The 20000-nt window shown below is 39.2% G+C and overlaps 1 protein-coding gene across 1 annotated transcript; it reads left to right on the plus strand.

The window, feature by feature from the left end:
• Positions 1-9831: 9831 nt before the first annotated feature.
• On the plus strand, positions 9832-19239 carry LOC119593074 (venom carboxylesterase-6-like). Its single transcript, XM_037941997.1, has 12 exons — positions 9832-9916; positions 11827-12031; positions 14462-14602; positions 14938-15091; positions 15407-15592; positions 15919-16109; positions 16752-16902; positions 17273-17451; positions 17691-17844; positions 17973-18099; positions 18457-18574; positions 18898-19239. The coding sequence occupies exons 2-12, from the start codon at positions 11828-11830 to the stop codon at positions 19078-19080; spliced, it is 1788 nt and encodes a 595-aa protein (XP_037797925.1). The 5' UTR covers positions 9832-9916; position 11827; the 3' UTR covers positions 19081-19239.
• Positions 19240-20000: the final 761 nt, after the last annotated feature.

Genomic DNA, 20000 nt, shown 5'->3' on the forward strand with positions numbered 1-20000 from the left:
CCCCCCGCCGGTGCCCTCCGGGGGGAAAGGCAAAAGGGGGAAAGAAGATTGAAAAGGTGGGCGGCATTTTCAGCTTGTGTTGGGGCGCGGTGGGAAGGCACAGACGTAGTCGGTGTCGGGGGGAGCGGAGAACACGTCCTCCAACTGGACGGATTTGTCCCTTTCCAGCATGCGAAAGGACTGTGGCAGTATGGTCACCACCCGGTGCATTCCAAAGGGCAAAGGAAGGGGTAAAGGGGGAAAACTTGGACGGCTGGGGGGGGGCGAAACCCAGCCGTCCTCGTTCCCGGGGCCCCGATTTGGGGTAAGCTGCTGTCAAAACCAGACGATGCGGGTGGAGGGCTCATAATGGGGCTATGCCCCCTGACATGGAAGGGGGTGAAAAGACCTAGTGCAGCCTGTAGTGGCCACTAGCGTTCCAGATGCCCACAGAGAGGGTGGTGTCACGGGCATTGCGTGCGCTGGGGGCCAGTGGGGCTCGATTGGCGTGGGCAGCACGGTGCAGCGGCTCCCGGTGATTGGCCGTTGGACGGCACTGTTTGCTGGCCTTTGACTCCCTTATGCAGAAAAGGCGTGTGCGCCCTTTGGACGAAGCGGGGGGGTGCCGTGAAGAGTGCCTTGCTTCGGGTTTGGGCTGTGAAAGGGGTAGTTACGGCTGAGTGACTGCACCTTGCCCCCGGGACGAGTCTAAATCCGGTGTCGAGGAAAGAGGATGTGGGAGTAGAGGGCCCAGGGAGCCCATTCAAAACCTGCAGCTGGCGATGGCTGGGGTTGGGGCGGAGCCTTTTTGGGCCAGGGGAGGGGTTGTTACGTGTTGGTAGCTAACTTTCCCCGAATGGCCCGAAGGGGCCAGCTGATACAAAGCTGGGCATTTGTGGGGAAAAGGGACGCCCGAAGAGTGTCAGGGAGGGGGGAGTTGGTTGGGGGGGGGGCCGTTGCCTGACTTCCTCGAGGATTTGGGCGCACCGGAGAGCCTTAACCTGGGGGAGGCCAGACAGAAAAGATGACTTACCCCATAGGGCGATGGGACGGGGCAGACGCTGACCGAGATGAACACTTTGGCGGGGGGGCGATGTCAGCTAAAGGTGACCATGAGCCGGTTTTGGGGGGAGGAGCCCCCTCTGGGGCCCTGCAATCACCGCCGCCCAAACCTCCCCAGAGCGGAGCAAAGAAACCCCGCGGGATAAAAAGATTTTTGTGTTTCTGAGGACTGTTTTCAATTACGGTTTTTTTGTTTGAAAAAATTTTTGTTTTTTTCCTGAGGACAAAATTTTTTTTTAAATTTTTTCTGTAGTTTGTTTCATTTTTAGGTTTCAGAGCAGACGGGTGTCGCTTGATAGGGGGATAGTGCTACCCAGTGGGTCTTTGTCTCGTGCAAAACAGGTTTAACATGAAAAGGAATTTTGTTTTTGCCCTTTTATAAGCTGTATCGTGCAGTGTGACAGGGGTTTTTTTCCCCTGCTTTGTCCCTATAAAAAAGTTTTGGGTAAAAAACTTGTGTAAAAAAAAGGAAAAGCTGAAACTTTGTGTTTATTTCGTGCCCTCCCTCGCCATTGGCTTTTCCCCTCGTGGTTTCTGGGACCTTGGTGCCGGGCCTCTTGGAGCTGTTCATGTTCACACCCGTGGATACACCCCCGTTGCCTAGCCTCCCCTTGTTTTGGGGGCAGAGAGACGGGGCGGTGGGCGTAACATATATATTAATATTATAATATATATTATATTAAATATATATCTGTAATGTATTATGGTATATATATATAATATATATATATATATATATAAATATATTATATTTGTATATATAGTAAATTATTATATTTATTAATAATATTTATATATATATATAAAATATATTTAATATATATAAGAAAGGAGAGGAGAGAGGAGAAGGGACACCCACACACACAACCCCCACATATATATTAATAATATATATATATTATATATTATATATATATATATTATATGATATTTTTAATTATTATATATATATAATATATATAATATATATTATATATATAAAAAAATTTATTTTAATACATCTTATTATAATATTTTAATATTAATATATTACACAAAAATTTAAATTATTTATAATATATTTATATTTTAATAATATTGATATATATATTTGTATTTTATTACTAAATATATATATTATATTATATATTATATATATATATATACACACACACACACGCACACACACGACTATCAAACAAGTATTAATTAAGCATGAGTAAATGCAGGAATTCCATAAAAAAAAATATCACAGTAAGACAAATCCTATTTCTTCTATATCTGCGATGCTTATCATAAATTCTCGTCTAATAAATATCTATTAAAATGGCTTTTGTTATTAAATGTTTTTATTTTAATTTTCATTAAGAAATCATGAGAAAGTTCAAGCAATCTTTTGTAGAATTCCGTCAGCCAATCGTCCTCAACTTTCGTTTTCTTTGAAGTCTGTTTCGATTGCAAGAATAATTGCAGCGTAGACTATTTTATGAAGTTTCATCGGTGTGTTTTTATTACCCCAAACCCTTGTAAACAGTTTCTCTGATTCGTTTTCGTCCTTTTGGTGTTAAAAAGATAAAAAAAAAATAAATGGTAGAAATGAAAAAAAAAGCAAATTCAAAATAAGAAAAGAATGAAACTGACTTAATAATTTTTGTCTATAAATCAATCAATAGGCAAATCAAAAAACAAAAGTCCCCGGAGCTTTTTCTCCAAAAAAGACTAGCGCCATAATGTTTATATCAACCAATAATAGATTTTTTCTCATTGAGGATTGAAATTGGGGTTTATTCCACTGCTTTTGGCTAAAACTCCTGCTTATCAGTAACATTTATTCCCGCCCCTCACGCCATAGCTGCAGATATTTTTGAAATGATAATCAAATTCACCCACTATTAATGTTTTTTTTTTTTTTTTTTTTTATTATTATTTTTTTTTTATTAATCAGCCATTGAGGGTCTGTTGTTGGACGTAGGCCTTCCCCAACTGTCTCCATTCTGCTTGGTTTCATGTTTGGGGAGTTTGGGCCTTACCCCACCGCGCTGGCCCAGTGCGAGTTGGCGGGGTTTATACTGATAAACATATTTGTATATCATTAGACAAAGTGAGCGTGCTCATATGCGCGCATATGTGAGCGAGCGCTCGGCGACCTGCGCGCGCATGCTCGCTGATTTTCATTAATGTTCATACTACACGCTAATTTTGATAAGGGAAACGTTTACAAGAGAGAGAGAGAGAGAGAGAGAGAGAGAGAGAGAGAGAGAGAGAGAGAGAGAGAGAGAGAGAGAGAGAGAGAGAGAGGAGAGAGAGAGAGAGAGAGAGAGAGAGAGAGAGAGAGAGAGAGAGAGAGGAGAGAGAGAGGAGAGAGAGAGGAGTATAAGATGTGGATAATTCTATTTCTGTTACAGGATGTGGATAATTCTATTTCTATTACCAGTGGACCACGTGGCTGTTTTCCACGTGGATCCAAATGTCCCAAATAAGAACCACCCGCTCAGCGAGGGCGGAGGTCACATTTTATATCTGACCTCGTTTGACCGGGAGTTCGTGCTAAGCTACCACCGCACTAAGGTCAGCTCCGCCCTCTCTCCGGGCAGCTGACCGTGACCTCCGCGCGGCCCTATAACCCGTATAACTAAACATGTCGTGTTCTTATACTTCGTGGTGTCAACTCTCAGAAATAAAGAGTCAAGCCGTTAACAAGTATAACTACCCTCTGTTCACCATTGTACTAAGGATGATAGCCTTTTGACAGTCTGGTGGCAGCGAGGGCCCGGGTTGCATCCTTTTGGCAGGAAACAGGGACAAAACCCCCCCAAAAGAAAATCCGCTCGCCCGGGCTTCAAGACATGGCAAAGAAAAAAACAGAAATTTCCCTTTTTGGGGCCCCTTTTCCCTTATTTTTTTTTCCCTTTTTCCTTCTCCTATCATGTTTTAAGCCGTTGTTTTTTTTGGGGGTTTAAAGGGGTGCAAATTTAACAGCAATGACGTTCTCCACTTTTTTTTTCCCCCTCAGATCCTTTTCCGTGCGATCGATTTATGTGATCAAAAACATAAATTTTTTTTTCTTTTATTTTTAAAAATTAATTTTTTTTTCTCTCTTTTTTAAGAGATTTATTTTTTTCATCTGCAACGAATTTAACGCGTTCGTGTTTTTAACTTACACGAATCCCCATTTCTTTTTATCTCGTTCCTAACCCTGCCCCGACCTGCCCTTTCCCCTTTTTTTTTTCTTTTGCGGTCACTTTGGATTAGAAAAAGGTTAATTTCCTGTTTTGACCTGACCTCCCTTCTTTTTTTCCCGGTCTTGGCGGCGTGGGAAAGGCCCCAGATGACCATTTGGGTTCCCCTCTACTTTGGAAGAAAACAAAATCTTGTTCCCTTGTTTTTTTGGGTACACTTCTATCGGCGCTAGAGCGAAGCAGGTAAAAAATTGTATTATTTGGATATAGCGTGGGATCTTCCCCCATTTCATAGTGCACAGGTTGGGCCCGATATTCCCCCGGGGGTTTTGCGTAAACGCCAAATGGGATCTGCGCTCCGTCGTTCGAGTTTAAAAGTTATTCGTTCGTTCGGCTCCCTTTGATTGGGTTGTGACCCCTTTTTTATTTCCTTTTAATGTGGGATGGGGTTTTTAAGCTAAAATCTTTTTCCGCTTTTTAATCCCCCTTTTCCTCACCCCCCTTGAAGTCGCTTCCCATGTTTTGGGTACCCCCCAAGCGTTTGTGGGGGTTCGTGAATTTTTATCCTTGGGGAATTTTGGGGAGCGCCCTTTACAAAACGCGAAGAGAGCGGGATATTATTTTCCCGGCTCGAGTCGCTTCAGCCTTAGGGCATTTGGGTATGGTTTCCCCCCGTTTTGTTTTTTTATTAAAGTCTGACGGGCAAAGCTAGACATGTCCTGGGCGTTCAGATTTTTCTGCCCCAGAAAATTTTTGCTTGAAAAAAAAATTTGGCGAATATTTTTTTTCATGTCCCATCTTTCTTTTGGTACATTCTGTCGCATATCATTATATTTTTTAAATTTCCCATGGGGTTAGTTAAAATAATCTTAAAATAGCTGTTTTTGCAAATTTACTTCAATTTTTTTTTATAGTGAACGCAATTTCGTGTTTGTGATTCATTCTCGTGGGAGGTCACTCTCGTTTTTCCCTCTCATTAACAAAAAAAAATAGCTGTCCTCCCCACCCCAAATACCCACACTTTCAGCTCACTCACCCCACGGGATAAAAGACACTGACCCTTTTTTTCTTTGTCTTAGTCCGGCGTAAAGATTTATCTTTTTAAAGCCCGCAATTTTGCCCTGCCCCGCTGTCTGTGAAAAGTTACATCTATTTTCTTATCTGTGTGACGACTTGGTTCAAATAGATTTTCCCGCGGATCGCCGAGGGTCGTTCCCTTACTATTCTCAAAATCTATCAGAAGGGGTTTATTTTAAAATTTGGGCTATGCGGACCGCTATTTGACATTTTCCCTCTTCTTTTTTCTTTTTTTACCTTTTTTTGTGAAAATAAAAAAAAATAAAAAAAAGGGAACAAAAATAAGAAAAAAACCCAACTTTAAAAAAACCGTAATTTTTATGAAAAACCGGGCCCTAGGGTTTTAAACCAAACCCCATTTTTCTCTGTTCCCTTTTTTTTTCCTTTTCTCGGCCCCTTACGTGATGATCTGGCCCCCGATTTTTAATATTGCAGTGGGGACCGAACGGCCCCGAGGGGGGCCCCCTTTGGGATGCGGGTGAGAAGGACGTCTTTCGAAGATCCCCATAGGCCCCAGGGACCAAGTTTGCGTCAAAAAGGGTCCCCATCGCCCCAAAATGCGGGTGCATAGGCAAACGCCTGGGGGACGCCTGCAGATCCGGTCAACTCCAGGAGCTCGAAAAGCGCAGGTAAAAACCCGCCCCAAAATGCCCCCCCCTTTGCCCCGCCGGCCCGTAGATCCGGACGAAGATTACGGGGAAACCGTGGGGAAAGGGGAAAGGACCGGGACGAGACTTTAGGACGTGTGGACGAGGACGCCGCCGAGTTGGGCCTGGGCCGGAATACAGGAGGTCAAGCCGAATTTGAAGTCAAGGAACCTGGGGCGAGCCCTTTCAGGCGTGTGGATAATCGAGGGCGAGCAGATTACACCAGGGACCCGGGGATGAGGACAACATGGACGAGCACCCCCGAAGTTGAACCGGGCAAAGCAAAGAGAACCCAAAACGAACCAGCCAATTTTGGTCCCCCCTTAAGGGGCCCCCGAGGGGGGAGGGGCGAGTAGGTGGGCCCAGCAAAATAAAATGTTTTAAATTCTATTTTTTGTTACGGATGTGGGTAATTCCCATTTCTATTACCAGTGGCCCCCGTGGCTGTTTTTCCCCTTGGGATCCAAATGTCCCAAAAAGAAACCCCCCCTTTAGCGAGGGCGGAGGTCACTTTTTTATCTGAAACCCCCGTTTGGCCCCGGGGTTCGTGCTAAGGGTACCCCGCACTAAAGGGCAGCTCCCCCCCTTCTCCGGGGAGCTGCCGTGACCTCCGCGCGGCCCTATAAACCCCTTTACCCAAAAATGCGTGGTTTTTTTACTTCGTGGTGTCAATCTCAGAAATAAAGATTTAAACCGTTTAAAAAGTATAACACCCTCTGTTCACCTTTTACTAAGGATGAAAAGCCCTTTTTCAAAGGGAGATAGAGAGAGAGCGAGAGAGAGCGAGAGGAGAGAGAGAGAGAGAGAGAGAGAGAGAGAGAGAAGGGGGAGAGAGATAAAAGAGAGAAGGAGAAGGAGAGAGAGAGAAGAGAGAGAGAGAGAGAGAAGAGGGGAAGAGAGAGAGAGAGGAGAGAGAGAGAGAGAGAGAAAAGAGAGAGAGGAAAAGAGAGAGAGAGAGAAAAGAGGGGGAAAAAAGAGAGAGGGGAGAGAGAAAGAGGAGAGGAGAGGGAGAGAGAGAGGAGAGAGGGGAAAAGGGGAGAGGGGAGAGAAGAGGAAGAGAGGGGAGAAAAGGGGAAAGGGAAAATGGGGGAGAGAGAGAAGGAAAAGAGGGGGAAGAGAGAGAGAAAAAGGGAAAAAGGGGAGAGGGGAGGAAAAGAGAGAGAGAGAGAGAGGAGGGGAGGGGAGGGGGAGAGAGGGAGAGAGGGGGAGAGAGAGAGAGAGAGGGAGAGAGGAAGGAGGAGAGAGAGGAAGGAGGAGAGAGAAAAGGGGAAGGAGAGAGAAAAGGAGAGAGGCAAGGGGAGAGAGAGAGAGGAGGAGAGAGGGAGAGAGAGAGAGAAAAGAGGGGAGAGAGAGAGAAAAAGGAAAGAGAAGAAGGAGGAAAAAAAAAGGAGAAAAGGAAAGGAAAAGAAGGGGGGAAAAACCCAAACAAAAACCCTTCATTTCCGGGGGTTTTTCGTGAAATTTTCCCCTTTTTGCCCGAAAATTTTGAATTTTTTAAGGATTCCCTTTTGGGGGAAAAAACAAAATACTTTAAAAAAAAAATTTGGAGGGTTTTTTTTCCTTTTTTCCCGAAAGCTTTTTTTTTCCTTGGGTTTTTTTCCCAAAATAATTTAAAGAAAAGGTTGTTTTGGAAGGGGGTGCCTTTGGGGGTTTAAAATTATATACTTTAAAATTTTTGGGGGAAAAAATTTGAACCCCCCTTTTTTTTGAAAACCCAAATAATAAGTTACTTTTAAAACTTTTTTGGGGGGGGAGGAAATTTTATTAAAAAATGGGGGTTTTTTTCCAAAACCTTCTAAAAAAAAGATTTAAATTGTTTCTGTTTTGGGAATTTTTTGGGGGTCAAATTTTATATTGAAATTTTACAATTTCCCAAAAGGTTATTAAAATTTTTTGAAAAAGCTAAAAAAAAAAAAAAAAAAAACTTAATTTCAAATAAAAGATAAAAATGGGGCTTCCCCAAAATTTAAAATTTCATTTTTCTGTTTTAAAAGGAATTTGTTTCTCAAAACAAAAAGGTTAAAGGTTATCCGTTTTGTTACCAAAAATTTCAAAATTTTATGAAAATTTTTTTGCTATCAACATAAAAGTATATAAAAATGCTTATCTGAAGACAGACAATAAAATTAATACAATAAAGTGGATGAAGAAATATATGAAGCAATACCCTCTTAATTGAAGGAATTACCTCATTTCACTGTGAAGAGGATATTCGCTAATTCTCATTACACTACCTACGGCTTCCAAGTAGTTACCAGAAGATTCAAGTGCTATGATGGTGCACTGAAAATACAAATGGTATAATGTACAATTAGTATGACATGAAATACGGAAAATTACTTCTGAATTCTAACAACATAATCGGCGGACTATCATTAATTAGATCACATTCCATTTACAAATGTACGCATGCACACACCCACACACACATGCGCGGTATGGTGAGAAAAGTGATTCTGATAATGGTGATAATAACAAAAGCAACAACAACAATAATAGTAATAATGATATTAATGATGAAAAAGACAACAATAATAATGATAATTATAATGATTACAAAAAGGCAGTGGTAATAATAATGATAGTAAAGATGATTATAATGATAATAACAAAGACAACGATTGTGATAATAATGATGATAATAATAGTGACAGTAATGATCATAATATATCAATGATAATGATAATTGATAATAATGATAATGAGAATGATAATGATTATACTAATAATGGTGATAATAACAATAGAAATGATAGTAAAAACATATTGCAATGATATTAATAAAAGTACTAATGTGAAACAATCAGTGATAATGTAAATAACGATAAAATCAACAATGGTAATGATGATAAGGATAACAATTATGATATTTACATAATGATAACTGCAGTAATGATAATATTGAAAAGAAAACTAGATAACGACAATAATAATAATTATAATGATAATAATGATAATTATTATTATAATGATAATAGTAATGATAATCACAATGGCAATCAAAATAATCATATTCATAATAATGATAGAATTATAAAAGATAATGATAACAATGATGATGATGATGATGATAATAACACTACTACTACTACTACTAATGACAATAATAATAATAATGACAATTTTAGTAATAACAACAATAATATTGATAATAATAATAATGATATAATAATAATAATAATAATAATAATAATAATAATAATAATAATAATAATAATAATAATAATGCTGCTGATGATAATAATAATAATAATAATAATAATAATAATAATAATAATAATAATAATAATAATAATAATAATAATAATAATAATAATAATGATGATGATGATAAAATATTACTACTACTACTACTACTACTACTTCTAATAATAATAATAATAATAATGATAATAATAATAATAATAATAATAATAATAATAATAACAATAACAGTGATAACAATAATAGCAATAACAATGATAACAATAATAGCTATAACAATGATAACAATAATAATAATAATGATAATCATAAGAACAAGAACAAGAACAACAACAATAATAATGATAGTGATAATAATTATGATTATAATAGTGATAATAATGAAGAATAAATAGCAAGAATAATGATAATAATACAGGTGATAATAATAACATTAATGACAACATCAATAATAATATTTTTCTCTGTGAACCATTCGCTATTTTAACATACATTTTCGGTTTAATTTGCGGACGCTTTAGTTTCTAGTTTATAGATGAACTATATTCTTATATTTCCCTCATCTGCATTTCTAAACAGGAAATCTATCTCATATTAATTTACCGGTACATGATTTCTAACTACAAAATTTTGAGAGCTAGTTTTGGGAGTCACAACATGATGCGTTGATGTTAAATGAATGACACGTTTAAAACTGGCGCCTCGTTCTTATCGCCTGCATGACCTTGGTGTGAGACCGGCTCTGCACTTCCTGGCGATTCAGTAACTGCGTTCACCGTGCCCATTCAGGTTAGTTGTTCCTCGCTTAGATTATATCATTTGGGAAATGACAGCAGCTTAGATCAAAGTTATGTTACTTTCAATGGTCAACGTCCACTTTCCATGGAGTCTGTGATGAAATACTGGTAGCTTGGGGTAAGAAGCTTTACTATTTTTCAAACGGATGATATGAATGAAAAAAGGAGTTAGTGATTGTTGTCAGTTATACGGTCGAAAATGTTTCCCATTTTATTACTGAATATTTCTCACTGAAAGTTTTGTATATAAGGAAAGTTTTTTATATTGTCGAAGAAAGTAAGTCTTTAAAGAATCGTCGTTTATACATACTGGCGATACTGTAAGAAATGTATTTCTTTAGTGATTTGCAATTTTCTTAATGAAATTTTCTTAATGAAATGAATGTTATATATGCAGTGCATGATCATAACATGTTAAGAAAAGGAAGATGAAGAAGACAGTCGACTTTCATACCTGCGACATCATTTTTAAATAGGTACTGGTTAATTTTGCGCTCTTGGTGTAAACATGAACGTGATGGGTAGTAATTTTTTTTTCTAATGTGGCTGACTGGTACGGCAGATCTTGTCATACATTTTGAAATGACTGAATGAATCGGCAGATTTCGCACTCATAATGCTTCTGGTATTCAAATCGATTCCTTACAAAACAGGTGGACGTTAACTACATATACTATTTTACCAATGCTATAAAATATATATATATATATATATATATATATATATATAATATATATATATATATAATATATATATAACATATATATAATATAATATATAATATAATATATATATATATATAATATATAATAATAATAATAATAATAATAATAATAATAATAATAATAATAATAATAATAACGTTTGCTTATGGATAACAACGTTTCTTTGTTATATCTTATACCTGCTATTTTTTGTTTCTTTTCATGTGGCAAAATACACCCTGTCACCGAGTAAATCAAAAAGAAAGGGTTGAGTATTATCGCACTCTCTTTTCAACCCCTTGCAAGTCAGTTCAAGTCCAATCTCTTTGTAGTAGTTCCAGACAATAGCAATCATGCATGAGTAGTGTGTGAAGGGAGGTACACAGATTCAAGTTACTGCGTAGTTCCATTATTAAGTTCTTGTCAGTGATCAGCCAGTCATCGTGACTTAACTGATTGCTAGAGGATGATTTGCAATATTACACACACTCAAGCACAAATGCATATACTTGTATTGGTATTCGTGTATTCATGTGTAAACCTGCAGTATACCTGTCTATGTATTGATTTATATATGGACACACATGCACACACAAGCGCACGCTTGTACACATACGCACACACACAAACACACACCTGCCCACCCACACACACACCTACCCATCCACACACACACACACACCTACCCACCCACACACACACACCTACCCACCCACACATACACACTTACCCACCCACACATACACACTTACCCACCCACACACACACACACATACCCACCACCCACCAACCCACACACACACACACACACACACACACACACACACACACACACACACACACACACACACACACACACACACACACACACACACCTACCCACCAACACACACACCTACCCACATACACATACACCTACACACACATACACACACACACATGTGTGTGTGTGTGTGTGTGTGTGTGTGTGTGTGTGTGTGTGTGTGTGTGTGTGTGTGTGTGTGTGTGTGTGTGTGTGTGTGTGTATGTATGTATGTATGTATGTATGTGTATTATGTATATATCTATCTATATCTATCTATCTATCTATCTATCTATCTATCTATCTATCTATCTATCTATATATATATATATATATATATATATATATATATATATATATATATAAAGTAAAACCGGCCTGTCAAACACCTTGCAGGATGTCTCTGCGCAGACTGGCAGCCGTCCTCGTGGTGGCGACGGCGGCGATTCCTCCCGCAGCGGCCGCCGGGGAAGATATCATTGCCAACACGATGAAAGGAAAGATCTCGGGAATCAAGGAAGAATCAGCTAGCGGAAGAACATTCTTCTCCTTCTACAGCATTCCCTTCGCCAAGCCACCCGTCGGGAAGCTCAGGTTCAAGGTATGACGTGGTGGCAGTCTGAGCGCGGCGGGCTGTTCACGCTGACGCATAGACGTGCATGTTTATGTTTGGAACATAGTTATGGCCATGACTGTCTCTTTATGTCAAGGTTATATATCAACATGAATAACAGTTAGTTCTGTAATTTTAGTAAGAGTGCACAATACGTTCATAATATAGTATATAGTATATATATATATAAATTATATATATATATATATATATATATATATATATATATATATATATATATATATATATATATATATATATATATATATATGAACCGTATTCATATTGACAAATGTAAAAAAGGTATGAATGAGAATGAATATCTTCACAATACAAGAGATGTATTTGACCGGTTTCGATTGCGTCTTCGTCAGAAATACATACATATATATATATATATATATATATATATATATATATATATATATATATATATATATATTATACATACGCACACGCACACGCACACGCACACGCACACGCACATCACACACACACATCACACACACACACATCACACACACACACACACACACACACACACACACACACACACACACACACACACACACACACACACACACACACACACACACACACACATACATATACATACACACATACATATATGTATACATATATCTATATATATATATATATATATATATATATATATATATATATATATTATATGTGTGTATATTCATATATATATATATATATATATATATATATATATATATATATATATATATATATATATATATATATATTTGTTTCCCTCGGGCAAGGAACTTCACCTCGATTGCCTGCCTAGCCGCTGGGTGGCCAAGGCAGCCCAAGTCAGTGCCGGGTAAATAGAGATGGTGACTCGAAAAGAAGAAGAAAAAAAAAAAAAACACCGGGCGGAAGGCAATGGCAAACCACCGCTCTAAATTGCCAAGAAAAATCATGGAAACCCATGATCGTCAAGGCCGCGGTGGCTGAGTGGTTGGAGCTTCGGACTCGGGACTGTCACGACGGCAATCTGAGTTCGAGGGTTCGAGTCACCGGCCGGCGCGTTTTTCCCTTGGGCAAGGAACTTAACCTCGATTGCCTACCTAGCCACTGGGTGGCCAAGCCAGCCCAAAGTCAGTGCTAGTCCCAAGCCCGGATAAAATAGAGAGAATGATTACCTAAAAAGGTAACACCGGCACTCTCCGTGGAAAGGAACTGGGGACCCTACCACGTACTCACTCCAAGAGCATCACGACGTGAAAACTGCAATTGAGTATCATGCTGTGACCACGGCGGCTCAGACATGAACCTACCGTTAAAAGAAGAGGATATATTATATATATACACATATATACACACATGCACATATATACACACATGTATATGTGTATATACACACACACATATACGTATATATGCATATACATATACATATATATACATACACACACACACACACGCACACACACACACTATAAGATGTGGATAATTCTATTTCGGTTACCAGTGGACCACGTGGCTGTTTTCCACGTGGATCCAAATGTCACAAATAAGAACCACCCGCTCAGCGAGGGCGGAGGTCACATTTTATATCTGACCTCGTTTGACCGGGAGTTCGTGCTAAGCTACCACCGCGCTAAGGTCAGCTCCGCCCTCTCCCTCCGGGCAGCTGACCGTGACCTCCGCGCAGCCCGATTACCCGATCATAACTAGACATGTCTCGTGTGTTTTATACTGCGTGGTATCAACTCTCAGAAATAAAGAGTCAAGCCGTTAGCAAGTATAACTACCCTCTGTTCACCATTGTACTAAGGATGATAGCCTTTTACACACACACACACACACACACACACACACACACACACACAAACACAAACACACACACACACACACACACATACACACACACACACACACACACACACACACACACACACACACACACACACACACACACACACACACACACACACATACACACACACACACACACATACACACACACATGCACGCACGCGCGCGCACACACACACACACAACTATATATATATATATATATATATATATATATATATATATATATATATATATATATATAGTATATAGTATATGTTTATTTGTTTGTGTATACCTGTGTATGTATTTAGTGAAAACTAGGATGGAAATCAAAAGGCTATCGCACATATTGTTTTCCTTTGGCGTTTTGAAGACTACAAAGTTCATCCTTACATGTTGTTGATATAAAACGTGCCAGAGAAAAAGAAAAACGATAATGCAAATCATCACTATTACACAATGTGTGTAAATCAAGCTACAGAATCAGAAAGCTTTTCACAGATGGTAGGCTAACCACTGCTCCATCAGCCTCGACACAATAACCAATAAATGGACAAATGAACACCATCCCTATTAACCCTACAGGACCCGGTCCCTGCCGAGCCATGGGAAGGAGTGAAAAACGGCTCATCCATCTCTCCTGGTTGTCCTCAACTCGGCTTCTTTGACTCCATGGAACTCAGGGGTTCCGAAGACTGCCTGTACCTGAATGTCTTTACTCCGCAGGTGAATGCTAAGGTGGTTTATAGTGTTTTAAAGTGGTTTAGGGTGGTCCAAGGAGGTTTAATGCGATTTAAGGTGGTTCATGGTGGTTTAAGGTCATAAGGAATAATGATTATATGGGTATCGAGTCATGTAAACGCAAAAAAGAGTGTCTTCTTGAGATGGACGGTGTCATGGAAGCACAGTGTCTTTATAAATTATTATTTGAAATACAACTATGTTATTCGGTCATGTTACATTCATCCAATCATCACAAGTCTCTCCCTTTCATCTTTATCTCTCTACGTTCCCTTCCCTTCATCTAATAGTCCTTGTACCTCGTATTTTCGACCACGCAGTTACCAGAGGGTGCTGGCGACGGCGGTCTGCCTGTTATGGTGTACATCCACGGAGGCGCCTTCTTCGGCGGGTCCGCTGACTTCTGTCGACCGAATATCTTACTAGACGGGGATATTGTTGTGGTCACTATCCAATATCGCCTTGGCACTCTAGGTAAGAATGGGCGTTGAGTGATGGCGATGTTGAAGAGTGAATGAAACTGTTATTGGTATGATTAGTATTGGTATTGTTTAAAAACGATGGGCGATCAATGTGGTTGAATAGTATTGAGTATTATGATTTTTGTCAATGTTATTATTGTTATAATTTTTATCATTACTACTACTAATGTTGTTGCTGCTTCTGCAACTACTACTAATTGTAATGATAACGATAATATAATCATTAGCATCGTAATTATTATGAATATCTTCTATCAAAGTTGATGATATAAACTCAAGGACATATTCCATCGCACCTCCCCTCTAGGATTCCTCTCCACCGAGGACGAAGTGATCCCTGGGAACTTCGGGCTGAAGGACCAGTCGCTCGCCCTCCGCTGGGTGCAGAGGAATATCCGCCACTTCGCTGGGGACCCGAGCCAGGTCACGGTCTTCGGGCTCAGCGCAGGAGGAGCTTCCGTTCACTACCAGATCCTGTCGCCGTACAGTGAGGGTGAGAATGCTTGCAATCTGTAGCAAGAAGGGAACTAAAGCGAGAGGGGGTTAAAAAATATGGTCTAACTTTACTCACTCGCATATGCTGTCCATGGCACTATTTAAGACTGTGATTTTCAAATTACGGGTCATGTTTATCGTCATCACATAATTTTGAAGGGCAGACGAGTATGTGGATATGCCAAAAGTGGGCCATGGACTCCTGAAGTTTGGAAACCACCCGTTTAGAGCCAACGGGACAACTGTTAAAGGGAGTCCAGAGCAACATGTTAGGAAGCCAATACAAAACAATAACATTTCCCCATTTCCTCGTCCCATTTCAAGGACTCTTCCGCCGGGCGATCATGCAGTCGGGGTCGGCGCTGTGTCCGTGGGCGACGGGTGGCGCCTTCAGGGACGTGGCGCTGTACACGGGGACCCTAGCTGGCTGCCCCGCCTCCGATAGTCAGCAGCTTCTGGAGTGCCTGCAGGACGCCGACACAGTTGTTTTGGTCAGCGTCGTGTGGAAGCTCATGGTGAGTTTTTTATTCAAAGTCTTATTTTTCTTGTTATGATATTAACAACAATACTATGCAATGTAATTGTAATCATTATTATCGCTGTTGTTGTTTTTGTTATAATTATTATTGATGACACTTTCATTACTATGATCGTACTAATAGTCACTAGTGTTGTTGTTAATGCTAGTGTTATTTTTATGATCTACATCGTTATCATTATTATTGTCATCGTCATTATTATTATTACCATTATTATTGTTGTTGTGCTGTTATTTTAACACCATTATCATTATTATTGCCATTCTTATAATTTTAACAATAGTATATTTCTTCATTAACTGATTCATTATGTACTGTACCATTGCACCATTATTTTACATTTACTATTTTCCTAATATTAACCAGCAATATACAGTACAAAATGTATGAATGGGAATGAATATCTTCATAATACAAGAACTGTATTTAGCCTTTTTCAATTATATCTTTGTCAGAAATAAGAAACCGGCCAGATACATACCTTACATTGTGAAGATGTTCATTCTCATTCACACCTTTTCTACAATTGTCGCAATAAATACGGTTCAGTAATATACAATCAGTATCTGTTTGTCAGTTATTAGTAACTTTAATAATTAACGATACTATTTCTTCCAGGCATTTCACATCAACCCCATGATCTTGGGACCGCGTGTGGACAAAGATTTCGTCCCTGATAACCCTTACAAACTAGTGAAGGAGGGACGTCACCAACACGTCGATGTCATTTCGGGGGTGACGTCGCACGAAGGGAGTCTCTTCTCTTTCGGTAATCGCAAATTTGGCTTCGGATTCGATGACGATGGGACATCATATGATTTATGATTTAAAGGGAAAAGGAGGATTTTATGTGATGTGAGAATCTCATGAACGGATAAAGATGATAGTGTATAAGTGGAAGAAGGATTCATTTGATATTTTTCAATAGATTAAAGTTATTCGTATTTCAAAATCGCGTTCGAAATACTCCTTCGTTTGACTTACGTAAATGTACAATTAAGGCAGATATCCGGCTCTACGTGTTCAATGTTCAAATCCCACGTCTTTCAAGTACATATTGTTCTACAGATCCTTACGCTCTTGTTTGCCCCTGTTTAAGCTTCCCCGAGAGACGAATGATAAACAAATCTTCCCCGAAGGTATATACAAAAACGAGGAGATTCTGGAGGAATTCAGCAAGAACTTCGCCGTCAAAGGACCCATCATGCTCGAGTTCAGAGAAGGGGACGTCGATCTGCTCGCTACCAGTGAGAAGATCTTCCGACACTACGCAGGCACAACGCATATCACACTTTCTCATGCAGATGCAGTTAACGAGGTGAGTTGTGTGTTAAGTGTTTTTGTAAAATTATAGAAGACGTATGGTAATCAATTACCTATATCGATTATAAAATCACAAGATGTCAAGAAAGCATAAAATGTAAAAGAGGGGGACCTGTTATTTTGTCTAGTTTTATTTCATATATATTGTCGGCATCATAACCTAACATCACTAGGCATCAAGTAAACATAGCCTAGTACAAACGGGAGTCTATCAAGTGCTTACTTTGATCGCAGATGATGGGTGATCGTCACTTCCGTCTGCCACACGACATCACCACTGAGTACCTCGTCCGCAGCAACACTTCGCTCAATGTCTATACTTACAAATTCACACATCGAGGGGACTTTACAATACCTATATTCCAGTCGCTGCTCAGCGATAAACCCTGTAAGTCGGATGCTTTATATTCAAGTGAAACAATAAATATCCTTTCAACAGCCAATCAGAATAAGTCTGTGAATAACGACAATAATGCCACCTCCCTTAAATGTGATATTCCTATGTGTGGTTTTCAGGGGTGGGTCACGGGCACGACATGGCGTACCACTTCACTGGGTGGCTGCCTGCTACCGACCCGTCTCCCGCAGACCAAAAGATGAGAGACATAATGGTGAAGCTGTGGGTCAACTTCGCCACCACTGGGTACGGGTTATGAATCTTAGTTGCCTGGGAGTACTTTGCTGGAAGTAGAACTGTGATACAATTACATGTGCGAATAGAAGACATGGGTAGCATCTTCTGAAGATACATAGGTACTACCTACCGTCACGTACTAATGATAAGTAAATGATAACCAAAAAAACGAGACGGAGACATGGCTTTTTACACAATACTTAGCTTTTATCACACACTCATATATATATATATATATGTATATATATATATATATATATATATATATATATATATATATATATATATATATATATATGTATGTATATATATGGACCAAAATAATGAAAAATGAGGTTGAGAAACATAAGCATCATCTTCACACAGGGACCCGACGCCTGATGACAGCTTGGGCTTCACGTGGGACCCTATAACCCAGGAGACAAGACATCACCGCTTGAACCTCAATACTAATCCTGTTATGGAGGAGGAAAGCCGACAGGAGGTAAAGGGGATTCGTTGTGGTCCGTTTTAATTTAATTTTGTGTTTGGATTTTGGATGTATGTATGCATGTTCCTGATGTGTCTTTCTATGTATCTGTCTGTGTCTCTTTCTTTCTTCCTATCCCTCTCCGTCTCTCTTTCTGTATCTATTTATCTGTCTACAACTTATCTATCTATCAGTCATTCTATCTGTATATGTGAGTATATACATGTATGATTATATGTAGGTTTGTACGACTATATTTGCGTGTTATTTGCATGCAATAGTATCCACACCAGTTTGTTTCGCGTTACACCCGTTTGCTCACCAGAACTCCCACGCAGGTCTTGGATTTTTGGGCGACTCTTCCGTTGTTGGAGAACGTCATCCTGGACCCTGAGCAAGTCACCGATCTCGGACGCTATTGGCTGGAATTGACCAATCAGGGAGCTCAGCAGTCGCGAGTCAGATCAGAGGACGAGGCACCCAGGAAGCCAACCAAACATCGCATTCGAGATGAGCTCTGAAGGACGCGCATTTTATTTCTGGATTAATTTCTTTAAATGAAGACTTGGTCATTAGTTTGATATAGTTGTATATACAATTTCTGGATTAATTTCTTTAAATGATGACTTGCTTATTAGTTTGATATAGTTGTATATAAAAAAAATTCAAAATAAATTATACGAATGAAATTTTTTTTCCCATATTACTTTCTAGGCGAAGTAGGTTGTAATCACGATTGTCGACATCGAGATAAGGACTGTAGACTGAGTTTTCTAAGGTTTACAGAGGTGTGCTTATCGTCTTTATCGAAGTCTCGTTTTAAAAAGCAATAAATGTCAAGTACATATCACTCACTCGCATCACACTCACTCACATTCACACTCACTCTTGCTCACGCTCACACTCACACTCACACTTACACTCACTCTCATACGCTTACACTCACACTTACACACACACACACACACACACTTACACTCTACGGAAAAAAAACATACGCGCGTAAACGTAACAGAATAGCTACCCTGGAACATTCACCTTCTGCTGTCTTCATGCCTTACGTAGCTGTTCAGTGAAAGCGTCACTGTACAAGTTCTTGTACTTTGTACTATTATCATGTAACACTACTGAAATATCTGTTTGCTTCCTTTAGACAAGAGTTAAGGGTTTAGTGTGGTTACTGAAGCTCTATCACACGCACACACACACACACACACACACACACACACACACACACACACACACACACATATATATGTATATATATATATATGTATATAATATATATATATATATATATATATATATATATATATATATATATATATATATATATATATATATATATATATATATATATATGTGTGTGTGTGTATCTTGTAGCTATTTTTTGTCCAATAGTATCCAAATTACCTATCAAACACTGCTGATATAATTTTCA

The sequence above is a fragment of the Penaeus monodon genome, chromosome 3 (genome assembly GCF_015228065.2).
Source record: "Penaeus monodon isolate SGIC_2016 chromosome 3, NSTDA_Pmon_1, whole genome shotgun sequence".
Lineage (NCBI taxonomy): Eukaryota > Metazoa > Arthropoda > Malacostraca > Decapoda > Penaeidae > Penaeus > Penaeus monodon.

Coding starts and splice junctions, on each gene's coding strand:
- LOC119593074 (XM_037941997.1), top strand. CDS start 11,828: ATGTCTCTGCGCAGACTGGCAGCCGTCCTCGTGGTGGCGACGGCGGCG. Junction 12,032..14,461: donor TCGGGAAGCTCAGGTTCAAG/GTATGACGTGGT, acceptor TTAACCCTACAG/GACCCGGTCCCTGCCGAGCC. Junction 15,092..15,406: donor ATATCGCCTTGGCACTCTAG/GTAAGAATGGGC, acceptor CCTCCCCTCTAG/GATTCCTCTCCACCGAGGAC.